Genomic DNA, 19,515 nt, shown 5'->3' on the forward strand with positions numbered 1-19,515 from the left:
TCCCCGAGCGCAATTCCCTTTTTTCATCGAGTAAGCCGCGCAGAATTAAAGGCCTTCGTAGCAATTAACGTCATAATGGGCATTGACTAGCTCCCGAATTTAGCTTTATATTGATCAACCGATGGATTTTTTGCAAATAACAAGTTTTTTTTTTCCTGAAACAAATTTGTAATCGAAGGAATTTTCGCCTTCGGTATACCTCGGAAGATCGGTATCTTCAACAAATAAATCAATCTGATCGTGCGTTTATATTCTGCAAATGCGAGATAACTTCCAGCGATTTTCTCTGTTGTTTTTCTTGTGTTGTGTAAGTTATCTTTCAGTCAAAGTTTTCGAAAGAGCATTTTTGTACACAATTTGACCTTGTTTGTTCTCTCATGAAACATGATAGTGATCAATTAACTAAATTAATCTTGCGGTTTTGTGTATTTTGACAAGCAGAAAACACGTGGTGAAATTTTGTTCGGCAGTGGCGTTTTTTCCCTTTTTTTTGCACTTATACCTGCAAGAAAACAAAGCGATTGGAATAAATTTCAAACAATTTTTATCCATTGAGTGGTTAGACTTAACTGTAAATTACATAAGGCATATTTTAAGTTATAATAAATATTTTTCAAGCGCTTTGTTTAGTTAGCGATCAAAAACTTTCTTGATTGCTTAACGCGCGCTGCTTCGAAAAATTCTACCTTTACATTTTCAGTTGAGCCTTAGGACGTGTTTTGAATCACTTTTTAGCAATATTTTCACATCATCTGGAAGTTCACTGTTTCTTCTTCAAGGTGAACTTAATTCTAAAACTCAGTATCTTGTGTACATTTACTGCGCATATGGTTTATTTTTAACGCTCGCTTTCCAATGCAAAACGTCGAAAATTTCCCAAGTTATCTTGCCCAACAAAACAGCGCACGCGAATGATTCATTGGGTTAATTCTGGGCTCTTGAAAAAATGACTTTGGCTACTAACATTTAATGTTGGAAGCCCGAAGGGCTCCCCAAAAATTTTCTTTAGGCAGCAGCCTTGATCCAATGCGTAGCAATTTGCATAATATTATGATGCTGGCCTAGTTAGTTAGTAGGCTTTTGACAAAGTGTCCAATGTTATTTTAATGCAAAAGTTATGTAATTTTGGTGTCTCTGGCTGCCTTCTGAACTGGTGCAGGGACTACTTATCGAATCGTAAGCAGAGGGTAGTAATGGATGGGATAAGTTCCGACTGGGGTCCTATCCCCTCAGGGGTACCCCAGGGGTCCCTTTTGGGGCCCTTATTTTTCGTGATTTTTATAAAATGACCTGTCTGATGTTGTTTCTCCTACAAGTTAGGTGGCTTTGTATGCAGATAGCTGTAAAACCTTGAGGGTCATTCAAAATCCATGCGATCATGAATCGCTTCAAGATGATCTAAATAACTCGGTTTCCTGGGGTCAGCTAAATCATATGAGCTTCAATACAAAGAAATGCAAGTTAATGCGGATTACAAAAAATCGCTCCCCTATTTTGGCTCCTCTGCAATTGGGGGTACCACCCTTGAAGTTACCGCTGAATTCTCTGACCTTGGCTTGCTCATGAACAACAAACTGTCTTGGAACTCTCATATAGACAAGATTTCCAGCAAGGCAAACAAAGTGCTTGGTTTGATAAAGAGGAATTGCAGAGAGTTTAGAGATGTTTCAACGCTAAGAACTCTGTACTGCACTTTGGTTGGGTCACAGCTGGAATATGAGTCTGTTGTTTGGTCACCTTTCACTGCCAGGAATATTACTAAACTGGAAAGAGCGCAACGTCGCACCACAAAGCAGAGATGTATCCAGGTTTTCAAATTTGGGGTCCTCTGGACCCCTTTTTGAAAAATTTGGGGGTCCAGCTAATTAATATTCAAGAATTAATATTCGATCTATTGCCTCTTATTGCTGCTGCAGTACCCTTTAAGATTTCTAAATATTACTGCACAAAGATAAACTCATATCCCTCCCCACTAACATGTAATTAAAATGATCAATTTCTTTGAAACTGTTATGCCCCTTGATTCATCGATCAAAATGTATGGTTTTCAAAGCTCCATCGATCACATCTGAAAACGTCTCGAAGAATCCGTATGCTGTAGGAACTGTTGGCTCCAGTTGATAAATGAACTAGATCTCCACAGCAAAAAAAAAAAAAGAGAACTGAATCTCAATTTTCCGCAAAAGAGCATAAGTTATTTTAACAACACTTGAGGTGTAACTTAGAAACAAATGAGTAAACAAATATAAGGAATCGATACACACGTCATCGTCGGACCGAGCGGCCGAGACTTCGCCATGGCCTATGTTAATAATCAAACGATTGAATACATTCAAATTTCATGTTCAACATGTTAATTTTAATGCTAACTCTGAAAAAGTTGCATAATTTGCAAAACAACGAAGTTACGTACAAAACAAGAACCGAGACAATGACATGTGCGCGCCCGGAACGCTCACGATAAGCGAACTAATGCTTGAAATTTGCTTGGAAAGCATGCAACAAACTGAATTTTGACTGAAATGATTTTTTATCACTGGCGGCAGATAGAAAGTGTCGCCAATTGTCATGCCTAAAAACAGCTCAGATCATGTCACGCAACACGTGGAAATTCAAAACTTTTACTCCTCAAGCTGGACATAATGGTTGACAAAATGAAATCATTCGACTACAAAAATCCGAAAATAACAGCTTACCTTGAAATTTAAGGAACTCGATCATTTCTCCGTTGTGAGAAATGGGAATGTTCAATTTCCTTGTGACATACTCCGTTCGCATGTTTTTCCTGGCGTTCGCATAAACATTCTATTTTTTTTCTGAGTCCAATTGGACCCTTTGTTCCATATTCTATGCGTACAAAAGGAAAACAAGTGCGTCCCAGGACGCAATGACGCACTCTCGATACATCACTGACAAAGTTTATTCTAAAAACTGAAGATGACTAAGAAGTTCGTATCTCTACTATGAAGTTCGTATCTCTAAGCTTAATCTACTGTCTCTAGAAGATAGACGATTTCTTTTTGATGTAGTTATTGTACTCTTTTTTTTAATAAAGTTTTGAATGGATACATTAACATAGACATGTCTACATACACCCAATTTTACTCTGATACTGCTAGGTATCCCCTAAGAGAAAAAGACAGCCTCACTTTAAAGAAGAACTATGCTAGAACGAACACGTTTATATTTAGTTTTTTTAATCGTATTGTAGACATGTGGAATTCGCTTCCATTTCACGTTAGATCAGCTTCTAGCATCTCAAGTTTTAAGCGTGGTGTGATAAATTTCTTAGCAAACACCAACTGAATAAGTTGATTATTTGAGAACTGACATGGTATGACATGACATGGTATTTCACAAAATTGAAGCCATAAATCAAGGGTGCAGCTTATCCATGGATACATCTGTGTTTGGAGTAATTAACATTCATACAACTTCTTAAGATCTCAGTAACGAAACATAAAAGAAACTGAGAGCATGTTGCTGTTGTTCATTGACTTTTTAATGAGTGGTGGCTCCTAAAGGAGCTGTTTGTGTCTTCGAGTGTTTATCGGCGAATCTTGCTCTCCAAGAGTTCTTTCAACGATTAATTTTCGCTTTACTCAAACAAGTAAACACTAGCCTACAAGGAATCTCCATTCCTCCGCACAGCAAATTTGTCGACTAAACATGTACTCGAAAGAGCCGTGCAAACACTCGCCTGCGGCTCGTGTTCCCACAGCGTTTCTCGTTCTCCCAAACTTTCACTCGTGTTTCTATACCTCGATAAAAACACGATACATGTTTTTTATTTCTTAAACATGCGTTACGAAAGTATGCGTTACGAAAGGTGATTCAACCATGCATTGCCCTGAAAAATGTCATCTTCTTGCGAGTTTTGTATATCATAAAGTCTTTCTAAGATGTTCTTGCCCGTGTATTATTTTTGGGCTGTACTGTAACATGAAAATATTTTGGTTCAACATTTCATGTTAAGAATTATTGGTACCAAGTTTGTTAGGTATGGGTACAACCAATGGAATTCAGCATCATGTTCCCAATTTTTCCTTTCATCCTCAATGCCCAGAAATGCAATGTTCATATGTTTATCACTTGACACTATCAGATGTTTGGGCTAAACTACAGAGCACAGGGCCACATCTAGAGTCTCTAGTGATGAGCCGGCTTGTTTGCCATCCACCTTCGGGCCAGACGAGCCACCAGACCCCAATATTTACCTTAATGATTTGTTCTTCATGCATTGTAGAGCCAAATGTGTCATTACTTCCACAGGTCCTGAATGTGGCCCTGTATTCTGTAATTGCTCCAGTTTGCTTGTATCACTAGATGCAATGATGTTAAATTTGGGCAGAAGGGCAAGGGAACAATATGAACTAGTCATTTGTTTCCCCCACCCCTTGACCCCCGGGGATGGCAAACACACGTAATTCCCCTACCCCTCTGTTCCTAAAAGATTCTGAGTCATCAAGGAAATATTAGGGAGATTACCACAATATACAGTTCTTGCTATTTGTGTGTGCCACATGAACTATATACAAGGAACGAAACAAAAAAAAAAAAAAAAGAACTGGATAGAAACAAGACAGGAATAAGCGACCAAAAAAAAAATTTTTGCACGTGTGAAAATACTCATTAACATTACTCTTCGTTTCTTTTCAGTACCAGACCTCCTAGGTAAGAATTCCCCGATATTTCCCCCTGTATGTCCCCAGAGGGGTAGGGCAGAGGAACGAAAATCTTGTAATTTCCCTACCCACTAGAGGAGTAATTATGGCGTAATCTCGCGTAATTGCCCTAGTAATTCCCCCATATGTCCCCACTATCCGCGGGGGTCGGGGGAAACAAATGACTAGTTCATTACCGTGCTTGCAACCAATTAATATTACAAGGAATTTTGACATAGACATGTCAACGATACTCTGTTATACGCCTATTTCAAAAAAGGCAGCACAAACATACGCAGGTTGAAGTACAACCTTCATTACAGACTTTATTGAAAAGTGCATACTTCTACTTGCCCAATTTTCACCACTTTCTTCCGTCGCCTTTCGTCGTAGATTCAACAAAAATTCTTCGCTGATTATTTAAAATACGAACATTTATCTCTTCCTTATTTACCTGCTGTTCTTCAGTTTCAGATGTAACTTCGGTTTTCTTTTCTGAAAAAATAAATCAAATGGTTTTAAATAAATTGCATGGCAAATAGGTTAGAAAACCACTGGGTTTACGGAAGATGCTCCGAAAATGAAACGCGATGTTCATCTTACTCAAAACTGGCGTTATAGATGTCTTCTTCTGTGTGGTTTTCTTTGGCGAAATGGTAGATATAACTGGACTTAGTGGTTCAGCGTCACTTTCCTCGAATTCCTCCTCCTCCTCTCCTGTTATGTCTGCGCTATCAATGGGAATAAACTCTGCAAGTTCTTCTTCGCCATCTTTCTCTTCTTCCAAAGCCTACACAAAATGCAAAATACGAAAGTGAACACAAGCCGGCCATTGATGATTTTGCGCCCCACGACATAAGATGATTTTTACATCCAATTTTCTGGCTACTTTCGCGACTTTACCTTCTGCAAACGCTCGATCAAAACTGCCTTGACTCCACTCTTTTCTAAACATCTTTTTTCAAGCTCTTGACGGAGATCTACTACTCGAAAATCTGTGAGTTTCTTACCGCCCAACGTTACAGACGCCATGTTGAGTGCATGTGGCATGGGATTACGAGCAAGGACAAATCTCCCGGATGGAGCCACCCAGCCGCCACGGCCATCTGGGTAAGGCGCCGAATGTGTCACGATACTTTCCGAAGATCACGGGCTCGTAATAATCATCTTCATAGCAACAAAAAACAAAATGGCCTCCTCTCGGTTGGATGATATACTTAATATCGTGGCTTGTTATGAATGCAAATAATGGCCCAGCCAGATGACATTGTAAGTATTTGACATTGAGAACACAATTCATAAGTTTGGCTAACTTTGATGGTGACATTCTTTGAAGGACAAGTGAGAATGCAATAGACATAGGTCGACATACATTTTTGTCAAAATTAATTATTTAATTTTCCATGCTCAGGGAGGGTAATATCATCAACTTTGACTTGGATTTGACCTTTTTTTTTCAAAACTATAATATTTGCTTTTTATTTCGTGGCAATTTTGAAGTATTAATGCAGTACAAAAATGTTTGCATGCAATATTGATGTGCAGCTGCAGTCACAGTTAGGTCAAGTTCTGTATAAATATATATAAGTAAGAAACACGGCTGCTAACTATGGAATGTAAAGGGTAGAAAGCTGCATTAAATCAGGAGAATAACCACACAGGATTGGAGAAATACACCCTGATAAATAGGTGAGGTGTTAATTTATTTAGAATTTGTTCAATCATACAATCTTCTGTTATCTCCTTGAAGCATATACTTGCCCTGCAGGTGGCATAACACTTCCGGGTGTATGGGGGAAGGGGAGGGGGTTCGGGGTTCAGAGTGAGGGGTAGGGGTGGCGGTAGGGGGTGAAGGGTGCCATAGCTGAAACAAAAATGCTAAACTTTATTTAAAGGCCTAGTCATTATCTAGAGCATTAAAATATGTGTTTAGGCCTAAGGTTAGCGATTTTGGTTGGGTTGTTTCAGCTATGTTACCCTTAACCCCCTACCCCTTACACCCTTCGCCTCACCCCTCACCCCCTACCCCCAACCCCCCATCCCCGGAATAATCGTACCGCCTACAGGTTGCTCAAAGCTGTAACCCTTTTTACAACCTGACCCCTTAACCCGTCCCCATTGACGAAAAAAATCCTCTGGCATGGTGTTAGACATATAAAATTAAACTCTACACGTTACCACTCTTAGGAGTCATTTATTGGTTAATGGGGAGATACATGTAGTTTTTGACTGAGTTTTAAACCCATTCACACCTCAAACGCCGTAGGACGCCCCCCAGTTGACTAGTAAAATATTGTCTGGCGTTAGACAGAGTAAAATCTATTTAGTCTCACTCCCATAAGTCAATGGGTTAAGGACGGTGCCTACTATTGTTATTGCGCATACGTTTTGCGCATCTCCAGATACTCGGATTTCCTATCGCCGATGCTTATTAATACAGGGATATTTTTGCGCAGTTTGAAACTATCTGGAAAAAGTAGATCTTAGTAAGTACTCTTGGTATTCAAAAAGAAAATTGGGGGTAACCATGCACTTTTGAGAGATAAGCTTCAATTTGAGAAAGAACGCCATACATTGCTTTGTATTTTAAAGTTTTTTACAAATGTTATTCAGGAATTATCTTTGAAAAATGCGTGGTTACCCCCAATTTTCTTTTTGAATTCCAATAACCCTTATTAAGATCTACATAATTTTCCTGCATAATCACACACCAGGGCAAAAACACCTTTAATTAGTAGGTACCATCCTTAAGGGAGACATACAGTTTTTGAGAGCCGATGTAGGAGTTAACGTTAACTCATTAACCCCTAAAGTGTGGCCTCCATTGACGAGTAAAATAATATGGTGTTAGAAATGTAAAATCTATAAGATTGTCACTCTTAATAGAGGGAAAGGGTTAAATAATTAAGCTAACCAGCATGAAATACCTGGTTGATGGCTGACCATGTTGCTACAGTGTAGCTGCAACTCCTCACGATTTCCCTCAATGTTGCAGTACAAACCTACAATTCTCAGTAGAAGATGGATTTGGAAAGATGACACAAACACTTTGGAGGCCGTGAGGTATAAACTAAGAGGTTTTAAAGGGTCATTTGAACATAAAAGTTACAACTATTAAATTATTTTTATCAACTTTCCAAAATTATGCTATGAAAAAGAAATGTAAGATTAAAGGGGACGGTTTTATTTTCTAGTTCAACTGTTATTCATTCCTTAGCGGTGAAACCCCTCCTAAGAAAAATCCTGGATTGGCCCCTGTGTTAACCCATTTGATTGGCCTAAACTGGCCCCATTGATGAATGAAATCATCTGACATATATTAGACAGAGTAATATTAAGTCTCGCTCCAAGGGGTCAATGGTTTTAATACAGCTTATGTGAAAGTCACCACTCCAAAGATTAAAATTTTAATATTTGAAAGCACTGTTGCAAATGTGATGTACACTTTACCAGTAAGTTGCAAACCTCAACCACACTTTGTACAACTTTAGTCCAACATTTACAGTATTTTGGGGAAAAAATCTGCTAGATGTAAGAAATGTTTAATATTTAACAATAACTTCGGTGAAGGCGAGGTGAATATACTATAGGTGAATAAAATTCAATTAATTCACTGAATTTATTCACGGAGCCAGAGGTGAACATAGTTGTTTCTAAGTTAGTATAATTTCATAGGTGATATGCATTTTCTTTCTTTCTCTTAATTTCTTCATTTGTCACCTTGGCAAAACTGCTAATGCAGCCATTTTGGAAAAAATGCTTTGGTGATTATTGTGCAATAATCATCTCACCAGCAACCAATCAGCACAGCAAATTTTCAATATTTAATTATACTTAGTATAATTACAAATATATTGAAAATTCGCTCCAATTTGTTGCTGTTTAATATGACCTCCAAATCTTAAACTTGCTTGCTTTGTATGTGATTTTTGTGTATGAAACTGATGAGGTGGGATCATTAATAATTTTGTTTTCATTTAATCTAGATACTTCACAATTGAAGCCGGTATCAAAAATACCATAATACTCTTTCAGTGTGGATATATTGGATATATAAAAGTCACAAACAAAGAGTATTATCATGATATTTTTGATACTTGCTTATTTTTATTATTAACATGAAGGTTTCTTTTAACAGCACAATTCCCGGAAGCATAGATAAAGGAACAAACTTTCTTACTGCAAACAAATCAAAGAGGAGTAAAGGAGGAATAGGAATCCATTTTCAGGATCTAAACAAAAAAAATGACAGGTGATGCCATGATGCACGGCCTCTTTAATTATAAATAAGAGGGTAAAATGAACAAGGTCGATGGCCGGGTCGCAGTGTAAGTGCAAGCCTAGGGTGAAAGTACTGGGCTACCCTTAATGTGTACAGGGTTTTAAGCCATTCTTTTGGGGTGCAGGGATGGTGCAGTCACCGTGGTGAGAGCACTCCCCTCCCACCAATGTGGCCTGTGTTCGATTCCCAGACTTGGCGTCATATGTGGCATAGTTTGTTGGTTTTCAACTCTGCATAGAGAGTTTTGTCTCCGGGTACTCCAGTTTTCCCTTCTCCTTAAAATAAAAAACAAACATTTTGATTCGCGTTAATTTGTTGATTTCATTTTAGAGTGACTCCCCAATTTATAGTGCTAATCAGAGCTAGAAGACTTGACTCTCAAATAAAGTTCCTTTCCTCATAAAACCCTATCAAATAACGCATGGTTTGAACCTGTAAAGTCATCAAAACTTGATGAAGTGCTGAACGTGCAGGTGAGAGTAGTCCTGAGAAGAACTGTTGTTGTAGCATTGGCTGACACTTCGGCAACCAAGGGGAAGTCATTCTCAAAGTCAGCTTGGCTCTGAGTCTGATGTCCACTCAGATTGTCGAAACGTCTGTCAATTGTGACACCAACTAAAGGACTTCCTTTCTTGGACTACTCTTCCCGGGATGATCCTACTTCATTCAGGTTTTGAAAACCCTATCAGCTTTATGACAGCTGGTATTATAAGATGCAAGAAAAACTCTCAAACCACATGTCATCCTGAAAATGTACAATGTAAGTATAAAATAATGATAAATATAATTTATGTTTTGGGTAGCCTACAGAGCAGGCATTTTTTTGGGAAGCAGACTCTTGTTCAAGGTCCAATGTTTGTAATGGGCTGCCATTTTGAAAGCACACAGCCGGTAGAGGATTGGGACAATGGGTGACCGTGGGGGAAGCGGTAGATTCTTCTTCCCTTCCCACACTAATCCATTTCATGCTGTCCTCCTCTCACTGAGTGCCATTTTTTTGACTCACCTCTGGCCTCTTTTAGTCTCGCTATCCAAGATGTTGGCCAATAATTCTTTAGTTACCAGTTTGAAAACAAAAATATGTTTGCTTTGCATGCTAGTTTTAGGGTACCGGTAACCAATTACTAAAATTAAAATTGTAAAAAAAGTTGTCAAATGTTTTTGTCAAATATTATCTTAACTTTATTGTACCGATTGAAATAACCACTGGGCTGCACTGTCTCCAGCAGTGTGGCCCAGTGGTTAGGGTGTTTGCTTTGAGATGCGGAGATCCCAGGTTCAAGACCTGTTTTGACCACTCGTTCAATTTAATCGTGATAGTCCCCGGTTCAACCTCTCGCTTGCACTTGCAATTAGCCAACTGGTTTGCCTCGATCCGGCCAGTTGGGACTCTTAACAGATGTTGTTGTTGTTCTGTTCTGTCATTTTAATCATTGTGTTGCGATAGCCCTGAAAAAATTCCTAATGAATATATGGAGTGGTCAGTTAAGTATGTATTAAATTTTTATTGTTATTGTATCGTATTGTAATTAAGCGAAAGTTAAAATCATCCTTGGACCACTGTTTGTTGTTCTACAGGGGTACACCATCAGTTATGTCAAAAAACTATGGTGCAGCTGGCTCATTATCTCACCGTGGACAGACTTACTTAACGTTCCAAAGAGCGGGTAACATGAAAGGTTCCTCACCACGACCAAGCATCAAAGCAGGGGCAAATGAGCATGCTACTGTCACTTTAGATGATGTGAAGGTTGTTGCTTTCGATTCCATGCCAGATGAATTGCCATCAGCATTCCAAAAATGTTACAGGTGCATTTCACATGCAGTTAGACATGCAATTTAACAACTGTTACAGTACTTAAGAAACCCTCTAGAAATGGTTGACCGTCACTGGAGTGATGTTAAAGTTGGGGAAGAGAGCACAAAGACTGCATGACCTCAAACGTTTATCAAAATCAACTGTATATTGTATCTCATTTTGTGCATTACAGGCCTAGGACCTATCAATAATCATATATCTTGGCTTTAATAGTTTGATGAATACTTTATGGGCCAGTTGCCATTTTGATGAAAGCATGTCTCTTCAAACCTATGTGGTGGTCTGGGGTTGATTTCCACTGAGTCTGTTTTGTAAAGTGTGTGGCTTGAATTTGTTGGTTCTTCACTGACTTATCCAAAGTGTTTCCAGAAATGCTGTTGGAAACATTTTGTAAATGTTGTGAATCTCCATTCCCTCCGAAACCAACATTGATTTGACTTGAGTTCATTAGCGGAGCGCCACTTTGGGTCGCCAAGAGGAGCAGTACCATACTCATAGGAACCTATGAGTTGCTTTTAATTAATTTCTCATGGTAATCATGGGTAGCGGTATTGCTCGTGGGCGTGTATGCGAGACGAAGTTGCATAATAATTAAATAATATCTTAATAATAATAATAATAATAATAATAATAATAATAGTTATCAATACGGCCAACATGGTGGCTGTTTACAGCCTAATTCTTTGATATTGGAATGTATGCTATCATAATGGTCAATTGACACCTGTCAGGTTCCCTGCTAGCAGAGGTCTTTTTTCTTTTGTGTTCTCTGGTGCTGATGAGTACGGGAAAGAGACCTCTGCCATGGGTCGAAATTCACTGTGTTCAGCATGCACAACGGTTACTTAGCAACTGAATCCTCATGTGATACTTCATGTTGTGTGGGCTCATTTAACAACAGCGGAAATACTGTAAAGGAATGTGTGCACAGGACACTTTGGGCTCAAGTCACAGTCCGCAAACACATCATGGGGCAAGCGGTTTGGAGAGTACCATCCAAGGTTGTGGACGGCGGTTGGATCAAAGCGAGTTTTGACCCATGGCAGCGTACGCTTTCCCGTACTCGTCAACCCAGCAAACACAAAAGAAAAGAGACGTCTGCTAGCAGGAAACCTGTCGGGACAAAGTATCCACTGACTAGTATCATGTGACCACATTGTAGGCTCTAGTTTACAGCTCATTGAGGTAAGCTGTTTTTTTTTAAATAGTTGGCCACTGACCAGGTACTGGGTTTCGATTGGATCGCAGGTTCAAGCCAGGTTAACTTATTGTATTAGAATAAATAGTTCATGGGAGCTAAACTTTTAGGCTTGGCTAAATAAATAGGCAAGCATACTTGAAAGGTTGACATCAACAATATTTTGTTGTAAATAAAGTTATTGTTAGTATTGTTTCTTTTGGTTCTAGCTCTGAACAGTTTGATGAATTTCAGTTAGCAACTTTGAATTACTTTGATGCATTCTTTGAGAGGATGGCTATAGAAAACAAACCCAAACCAATGGCAGTGTAAGTTTTGTGATCATAACTATTGTTCCTTAAGTTTATTACTATGCTTTGTGCATTATTATAATATTATTATCAAAAACTAAACTACGGATATCAGATATCCAGCATTTTCATTGGCTCACCAGACACAGGCTATCAGTTCATACACCTGCTGTACTTTATAATAATTATGGTTAGGGAACACATCAGCAACTATAAGTGAGCTGAAAACATTTTTGCAGCTCTGAAAAAAAAAGGCTGACAAAAGCCGTTTTGGACTGGAATTGACTGAGAAATTGATGCTTTAGTCGACATGGAAGAGTTGTTGATCCTGGAGTTTTTAATAAAACAATTATTATTCTACTTGGGCATGCTGGATTTAAATTTTAATTATTACCAACTCGGCACTATCACTTCATATCCAGTGTAACCCTTGTAGAATATTAATAATAATTGTCTCAATTTTAAAAGGTGTTGTGTCGGTGCTTTGTCAACTTTACGCGCCGTCGCTACTTTTTAGGCCATGTCGCTTGTCTGAATTTACCCTGGCAGAGCCTCATGGATGGTGTTATGGTCCTTGATCTGTTAACCTCATCTGAGGAGAACATTTTAACTTCTGCCCTATATATAATTTACTCTGTCACCCTGGACTGGCCCGCATAATTTGATGAGTACAATCTTTGAAAATGACGGAAGACAGCCAGGCGGCAATGTACTACTGACTTCATGACGGGCCAGTGGGAACTCGGCACACCATCACGAACCATTGGTCCTGATTATTGTCGCTTGTCTGCCTTCAAAACCCTTGTCATCTCAACATATACTGCACGTACACTTTTTCAGACAGGAATGTTACATCATTCAACTGTTCACAGGTTGTGCTGATGCTGGTATCGACATCATCGGCATCCAAGAGCACAGGCTCATCACCACCAGCCCAACAGAAGAACTTTGGTCTGAGGACAGGAACTGGGTGTTTATTTAATATGGATCTGCCACTAATCAAAGAATAGGTGGTGTTGGTTTTTTCATCTCCAAGTCAATCTATAAGTGCATCCAGAAGGTCGAGGTCATCTCAGAAAGAATCCTCCATGCAAAAAGTACTTTCCAGGGGATTCCCAGGCTTTCCATTACTGTCGTGTATGCTCCAACAGAATGTGGTCCAGCAACAGCTAAGGACGCCTTCTATACTTCCCTTGCAGAACAATTCTAGAGCAACTCAAGAGACTCAATCTTGTTGTTGGGGATTTTAACGCCAGAATAGGTACAGACAGTCATCATACTCATCCTGAAGTTGTCGGGAGATACTGTTACCATGATCAGACAAATGATAATGGTGAGAGATTGGTCAACTTGTGCGTGGAGCACAACCTTCGCCCAGCACAGTCTAGATTTCCCCATTCGCATGGTGAGCTGTGGACTTGGAATCACCCTGCAGGTTCAAAACACCAGCTTGACAACATTCTCATCAACAGCAAGTGGGTCAACTCTCTGCACAACTGTCGGGCCTACAACTCCATTGAACTGGACTCCGATCATCATATCGTAAGCATCCATCTTCTTACTAGCTTAATATCAAATAAGAAGACAACGTGCAAAAGACCAAAGTTCAACTAGAAAAAGTTGCAGAATCCAGACACCAAGGATGAGTTCCAGCTCGAATTATCCAATCAGTTTGAAGCACTGGCTTTGGATGGCCAACCTATAGATTTATCAGAGCGGTATGAGTCTTTCAAAATCAGCAGTAAGAGATGTGGCAGAGGAAGTCCTTGGCAAGCAGGAAACTCATGGCTTGCCCAGGTGGGTGTCTGAAGAAACCACAAAACTCAAAATACAAAGAGATGAGGCTAAGAAGAGATTCCAACTCAAAGTCTCCTCAAGCCAGAGCAAGGTGGAGCAACCTTAACACCAGACTGAATGACTCCTACAAAGTAGACAAGACTGCTGTACTTAACAAACAAATGGTAGAACTGCATTTAGTTGACGAGAGAGGTCATTATACAACCACTTGGAATATAATCCATTCATTGTCTGGGAGGAGCATCAAAACCAACGTCAAGGTGAATCTGAGGAATGGCGACCCACCCGAGAATGAAGAACATCTTCTTGAGGAGTGAAAGGACTACTTCAGTTCACTTTTGAACAATGACAGTGGCTTCACTCCATCAGACCTACCTCCTCCGGCAAGTAATGAGCTTCCCATCTACACTGATCCTCCCACCCGTGAAGAAACAGCTGAAGCAACTGCAGCCATGAAAACCAACAGAGCTGCTGGCCTTGATTGTGCAATTACTGCAGAGGCTCTCCAAGGAGATGGTGACCAGATGATTGATACCATCCATGCCTTCTGCTCGGTCGGAGGTGTACACCAACTTGTCGCCTCCTAAACAGTGGGTGACAAATGTCATCATCCCACTGCCGAAGAAGGGTGATCTGTCTCTAATGACAAACTACAGAGGAATCACTCTAATGTCGATAGCTGCCATGGTTTATAACAAAAATTCTCCTTAACCGAATTCGATCTCACCTAGACCCTCTGTTAGGAAAGAACCAGGCAGGTTTTCGTCCAGGTCACAGCTGCGCCCAGCAAATCCATATTTTGGAAAGAATCATGGAAGGCTTTAGAGAAAAACAACTTCCATTGATTGTCACCTTTGTGGATTTTAAGAAAGCCTTCGACTCCATCAATAGGTCTGTGATGTTCTCTGTTCTACGTCATTGTAAATGGCATCCCAGAAACCTTGGTCAACGCAATCCAGGTGCTGTATACCAACTCTAGCAGTTCAGTTATGGTTGATGGAAGTATCTCCAAACCATTTAGTGTTAACACAGGAGTGCTTCAGGGTGATGTATTGGCACTTTTCTTTTTATTATCTTGGTGGACTACCTGCTGCTGAGGTCTTCATTGTGACTCTGGAGCTCTTATGTGCCCACGTAAATCAAGAAAGAACCCAGCAAAAGTCTTAAATGACTTGGACTTTGCAGATGACATTGCCTTGCTTGAGTCCTCCATCTCTTGTGCCCAGTCCCAGCTATACCAGAACTGCCAGACTAAACAGTGCTGCTGCTGACCTTGGATTTGTCATCAGTGCTCCCAAGACAGAGTATAATTATAGTGATCAACTGCTGTCCACAGCTTCCACTAGAAGTATATGGTAGTACAATCAACCATGTACAAGGCTTCAAATACTTATCTGTGGAGATGCCCCAGCATCTTGAGCAATCTCCACCAAGATCAAGTTATTTAAGGACGGTGCCTACTAATTAAAGATATTTTTGCCCCGGTGTGTGATTATGCAGGAAATGTAGATCTTAACAAGTGTTATTGAAATCCAAAAAGAAAATTGTGGGTAACCACGCATTTTCCAAAGATAATTCATGAATAACATTTGTAAAAAGCTTTAAAATACAAAGCAATGTATGGACTTCTTTCTCAAATTGAAGCTTAATTATCTCTCAAAAATGCATGGTTACCGCCAATTTTCTTTTTGAATACCAAGAGTACTTACTAAGATCTACTTTTTCCGGAAAGTTTCAAACCGCGCAAAAATATCCCTGTATTAGTAAGCATCGGCGATAGGAAATCCAAGTATCTGGAGATGCGCAGAACGTGTGTCACTGTCCTTTTATATGTTTGTGAGTTGTGGGTCCTGTCGAAAGCTATGGAAAGCGAGATCAATGCCTTTGGTACCTCATGTTATAGAATTATGCTCCACATCAAGAGCTACCATCTATGATCTAACTCAGACTGCCCCGCTAGTGGAAAATGTCAGAACCCATCAACTGAGGTTTCTGGGCCAATGTACTTAGGATGCCTGATGATGAGCCATGCAAGGAGTGTGCACTTTATATTCCACCACATGGAAGGAGGAAACCAGAAGGCAATGAACCCTGTGTCTCAGTTACAGTCAAAACCTATTGGGAGACACAGACAACATGATTGCATGGCCCGTGCCGGACAAGTTGTCTGAATTGGCACAGGACAGTTGTGGTTGGAGGAAGCTTGTAGTCGCCTGTCTGCAGCCGACAGATGATGATGACAATCATCTGGAATTAGAAAGAGTAAAACTGTGAACAGTATCTCTTAGGAGGGGAAGGAGTTGAACTTTATAATTTGTGAGAACTGTCAGGAGAAGCGTTTGGATGTTGATTTTCTGCAAAGGCATGCTTTATCCTGTGATGAATAAATCAGTATCATGGATAACGATAGTTTGCTCGTTATGGTTTGAAATGGCACATTCATGTCTTATTAACCATTACGTGATAACAACAGGTCTGTACTCTCAGGCAAATATTAGCCATGATACTTTTGGTTACATCCTGATGTACAACCTGTCCAAGGTAACTACCGGTATTTATTAATTCCTGTAACTACATACAGTCATGTATTAGAATTTTACCTTGATACATACACTGTAGGATTAGCTCAGCTACATGTATTAACAAATTAAATGATAACACAATATTTTTCCTTCTCTTTGGTCTGCCTTTTCTGTGCACATGCAGGGAACCCAGTCTGGCTGAGAGAAAAGCCTTAGCAACAGCAATAAGCAAACAGGAGGCAGCTCAAAGGCTTCTGGGTCAAAGCTATTGCACACTTGTGCTGGGCCTTGGACTAGAAGATAAGCACCACTTGGGCTGTGGCAGGTACAAGATTGATTAAAATGCAGGCTTGTAGGCAGGTTTTTTGCAGAAGGGTGCGATCTAAGGAGGAGACGGACCAAACGGAGACGTAAGCCTCTAGGGGGTCCGAGGGGAAATTTTGAAAATAGGGCTGTCAGAGACTGCATTCCATGCACTTTGAAGGCAGTATGATACGAAAACAGGCAGCCGAAAGCAAACGTAAAAGCATGGATATTACTCAAACTTTTGAACTTCAAAATGGATATTTTTTGGTGCAGAGACTCTTTTACATATTAAATGTATTTTACAGTTTTAGAGAATAATGTCACTATTTAGAAAACAAGAATAGAACAAAACAGAACTATGCTATTTTTTTAATCAATTCACTTTAATTTTTAATTATTGGTGAACAGGAAGCTGGACCTCTGCAACCTGTGGGGGGGGGGGGGGGGGCACACCTTTTGCACCCCCTTCCCTACGGGCTTGAAATAGGAACTAGGATTTGATCATTTTGTGGAAAAATGGGCTTCATTAAGTTTTTAATTTCAGCATTGTATTTTCGAATGTGGGAAGCAATAGAAAATGTGGAGTAAATATGCATGAGTTGGCAAATGGGTTTGGTGAAAAGACTTCCATCTCAGTCTAGATCATGGAAGATTTCAATGAAATTAATTTAAAGCAAATTATTGCTCTGTGCAACCAGATAAGTGAGATAAGTACTTGGAAAACTGGTTGAACAATTCTTGAAACAGGTAGAATACAAAAATCCACTCCTGGCAGTGTAACCCCCTTTTTGTCTCACCCATTGACCGAGTAAACATGAGGAAATGTAGAAAGTGAAAATACTGTAGACCTCATTGAAGCCAAAAATTCATAGGTATTTGATCTGTTGCAGATGGTTGCTGCAAACAGAAACTCTCAAGGAAGAATGAACTTCTTTTGTTGCCCAAATAGGGGAGAGTAGAAAACATAGTCCATGCATTGGACTATCCCAACAGACTACCCCAAAAATACTACGTGTATTTCAAGTGAGTACTATTGGTCGTAAGCAGCATCACAATTAGGGCTAAGCCTAAACATCTACTTTAAACAGCGTTGGTTAACAGTATTTAAGTCTAAGCACCCATTTTAAAAAGGCTAGCTTTCAATAATTGTTGCACTGGTTTCAGTTCACTTACATGAAGTAATCGGCCATCACACCAATTGTTGAAAGCAAACCTTTTTAAAATGGATACTTAGACTTAAATACTGTTGACCAACGCTGTTTAAAATGGATGTTTAGGCTTAGCACTAATTATTGTGACTCTGCTTACGACCAATAATACTCACTTGAAATAGTATTTTTGGGGTAGTCCATTGGGGTAGTCCATGGACTAGGGGTCAGTGTTTTCTACTCTTCCGCCCAAATGGTACCCTATAAAATACTATTGATATGAACCCTCCCACCTTTGTAAACCATTGCGTTTCTTGAGGATGAGCAATTAAAATATTAAACACTCATGCACTGTTTTTGAAGGGATTTCTAAATTTAAATTAATATTTTCAGGCAACGGAGCTCTGACACAAGTCAAGACAGGGAATTGTACGAGGTACACATAAGTTATATTTGCACGATCTTTTAATACTAACCTCGTTCACAACGTAAGGGAGTTTAGACATACATGTAGGCATTTGATTAAGGAGCTGGCATTTTTTTTCAACCTACTGATCAAAAGCTTATGAAGTAAAACTAATGTGAGTTTTGAAATATTCATTTAATATTAATTTATTTAGTTTACTTTATTTTTACTGCCATCCATACATACATTATTATTTTTAGCAGCAGCTGTTTAAATAAACAACAATCAAAATTCAACTCAGCATGTCTCATGTGGTTGTCAAATCAATATGGCTGCCAACCAGTTCTTTTGACAGTCTCGTTCCCAGAGTCTGCTTATTTTTTGGTCAGCACCGAGAACACAGACTCTGGCCACTTCCATCTTATGCGCAGTTGTACTGAAAGTTCATTTTTGTAACCGTTGACAACCACTGTTGTTTCAATTTTCTGAGCATGTGTAGATGAGCTGGAAGTTCATGATTTGCGGACTTTATTCCTTGGAAGTGGCCAGAGTCCGTGTTCTTGGTGCTGACCAAACGAAAAGCGGACTCTGTAGACAAGATTGTTCTTTTGAGCTCCTCAAAAGGTTATTTGTGAGCCTGCTTGTGTTGATCTGGATTATACCTAAAAGAATACAAGTTACTCTTTGAGCTCCAGCCCACTAAAAATTAATACCAAGATTTGAAATCATAATGTCATGAGTTAAATTTAGAAACGGTTTTTTTTTGTAAACAAAATTATGTATGTATACCTTATGAAATAAAGATTATTAGATTATTGTATGTAGTGGTGTGGTACCATGTTTTGTTGTGTTGTGTTGTGTTGTATTGGGGTGCAGGGATGGCGCAGTGGTGAGAGCACTCGCCTCCCACCAATGTGGCCCGGGTTCTATTCCCAGAATCGGCGTTGAGTTTATTGATTCTCTACGGTGCCCGGAGAGGTTTTTATCTGGGTACTCCAGTTTCCCCTCTCCTCAAAAACGAACAATTGACTTGATTTGCATTTATTGTTAAATTTCAGTTGACAGTGTCCTCAAAAAGGGCTC

The 19,515-nt window shown here is 39.5% G+C and overlaps 2 protein-coding genes across 2 annotated transcripts in view; one reads left to right on the forward strand and one right to left on the reverse strand.

Annotated features, from left to right (window-relative positions):
* LOC137980473 (scaffold attachment factor B2-like) overlaps positions 1-5,714 on the reverse strand; it is a 32,068-nt gene extending 26,354 nt beyond the window's left edge. Inside the window, exons 1-3 of the mRNA XM_068827930.1 lie at positions 5,568-5,714; positions 5,268-5,454; positions 5,119-5,159 (exon numbers count right to left, since the gene is read on the reverse strand). Of these exons, the coding sequence (XP_068684031.1) occupies positions 5,119-5,159; positions 5,268-5,454; positions 5,568-5,714 (375 nt within the window). The remainder of the gene's footprint in view (positions 1-5,118; positions 5,160-5,267; positions 5,455-5,567) is intronic.
* An 85-nt stretch (positions 5,715-5,799) lies between these two features.
* LOC137979589 (protein phosphatase 1 regulatory subunit 36-like) overlaps positions 5,800-19,515 on the forward strand; it is a 22,481-nt gene continuing 8,765 nt past the window's right edge. Inside the window, exons 1-7 of the mRNA XM_068826880.1 lie at positions 5,800-5,933; positions 7,660-7,727; positions 8,803-8,916; positions 10,525-10,755; positions 12,173-12,271; positions 16,757-16,897; positions 18,420-18,462. Of these exons, the coding sequence (XP_068682981.1) occupies positions 5,904-5,933; positions 7,660-7,727; positions 8,803-8,916; positions 10,525-10,755; positions 12,173-12,271; positions 16,757-16,897; positions 18,420-18,462 (726 nt within the window). The 5' untranslated portion in view covers positions 5,800-5,903. The remainder of the gene's footprint in view (positions 5,934-7,659; positions 7,728-8,802; positions 8,917-10,524; positions 10,756-12,172; positions 12,272-16,756; positions 16,898-18,419; positions 18,463-19,515) is intronic.

Source organism: Montipora foliosa, chromosome 12, assembly GCF_036669935.1.
Source record: "Montipora foliosa isolate CH-2021 chromosome 12, ASM3666993v2, whole genome shotgun sequence".
NCBI classification, from domain to species: domain Eukaryota; kingdom Metazoa; phylum Cnidaria; class Anthozoa; order Scleractinia; family Acroporidae; genus Montipora; species Montipora foliosa.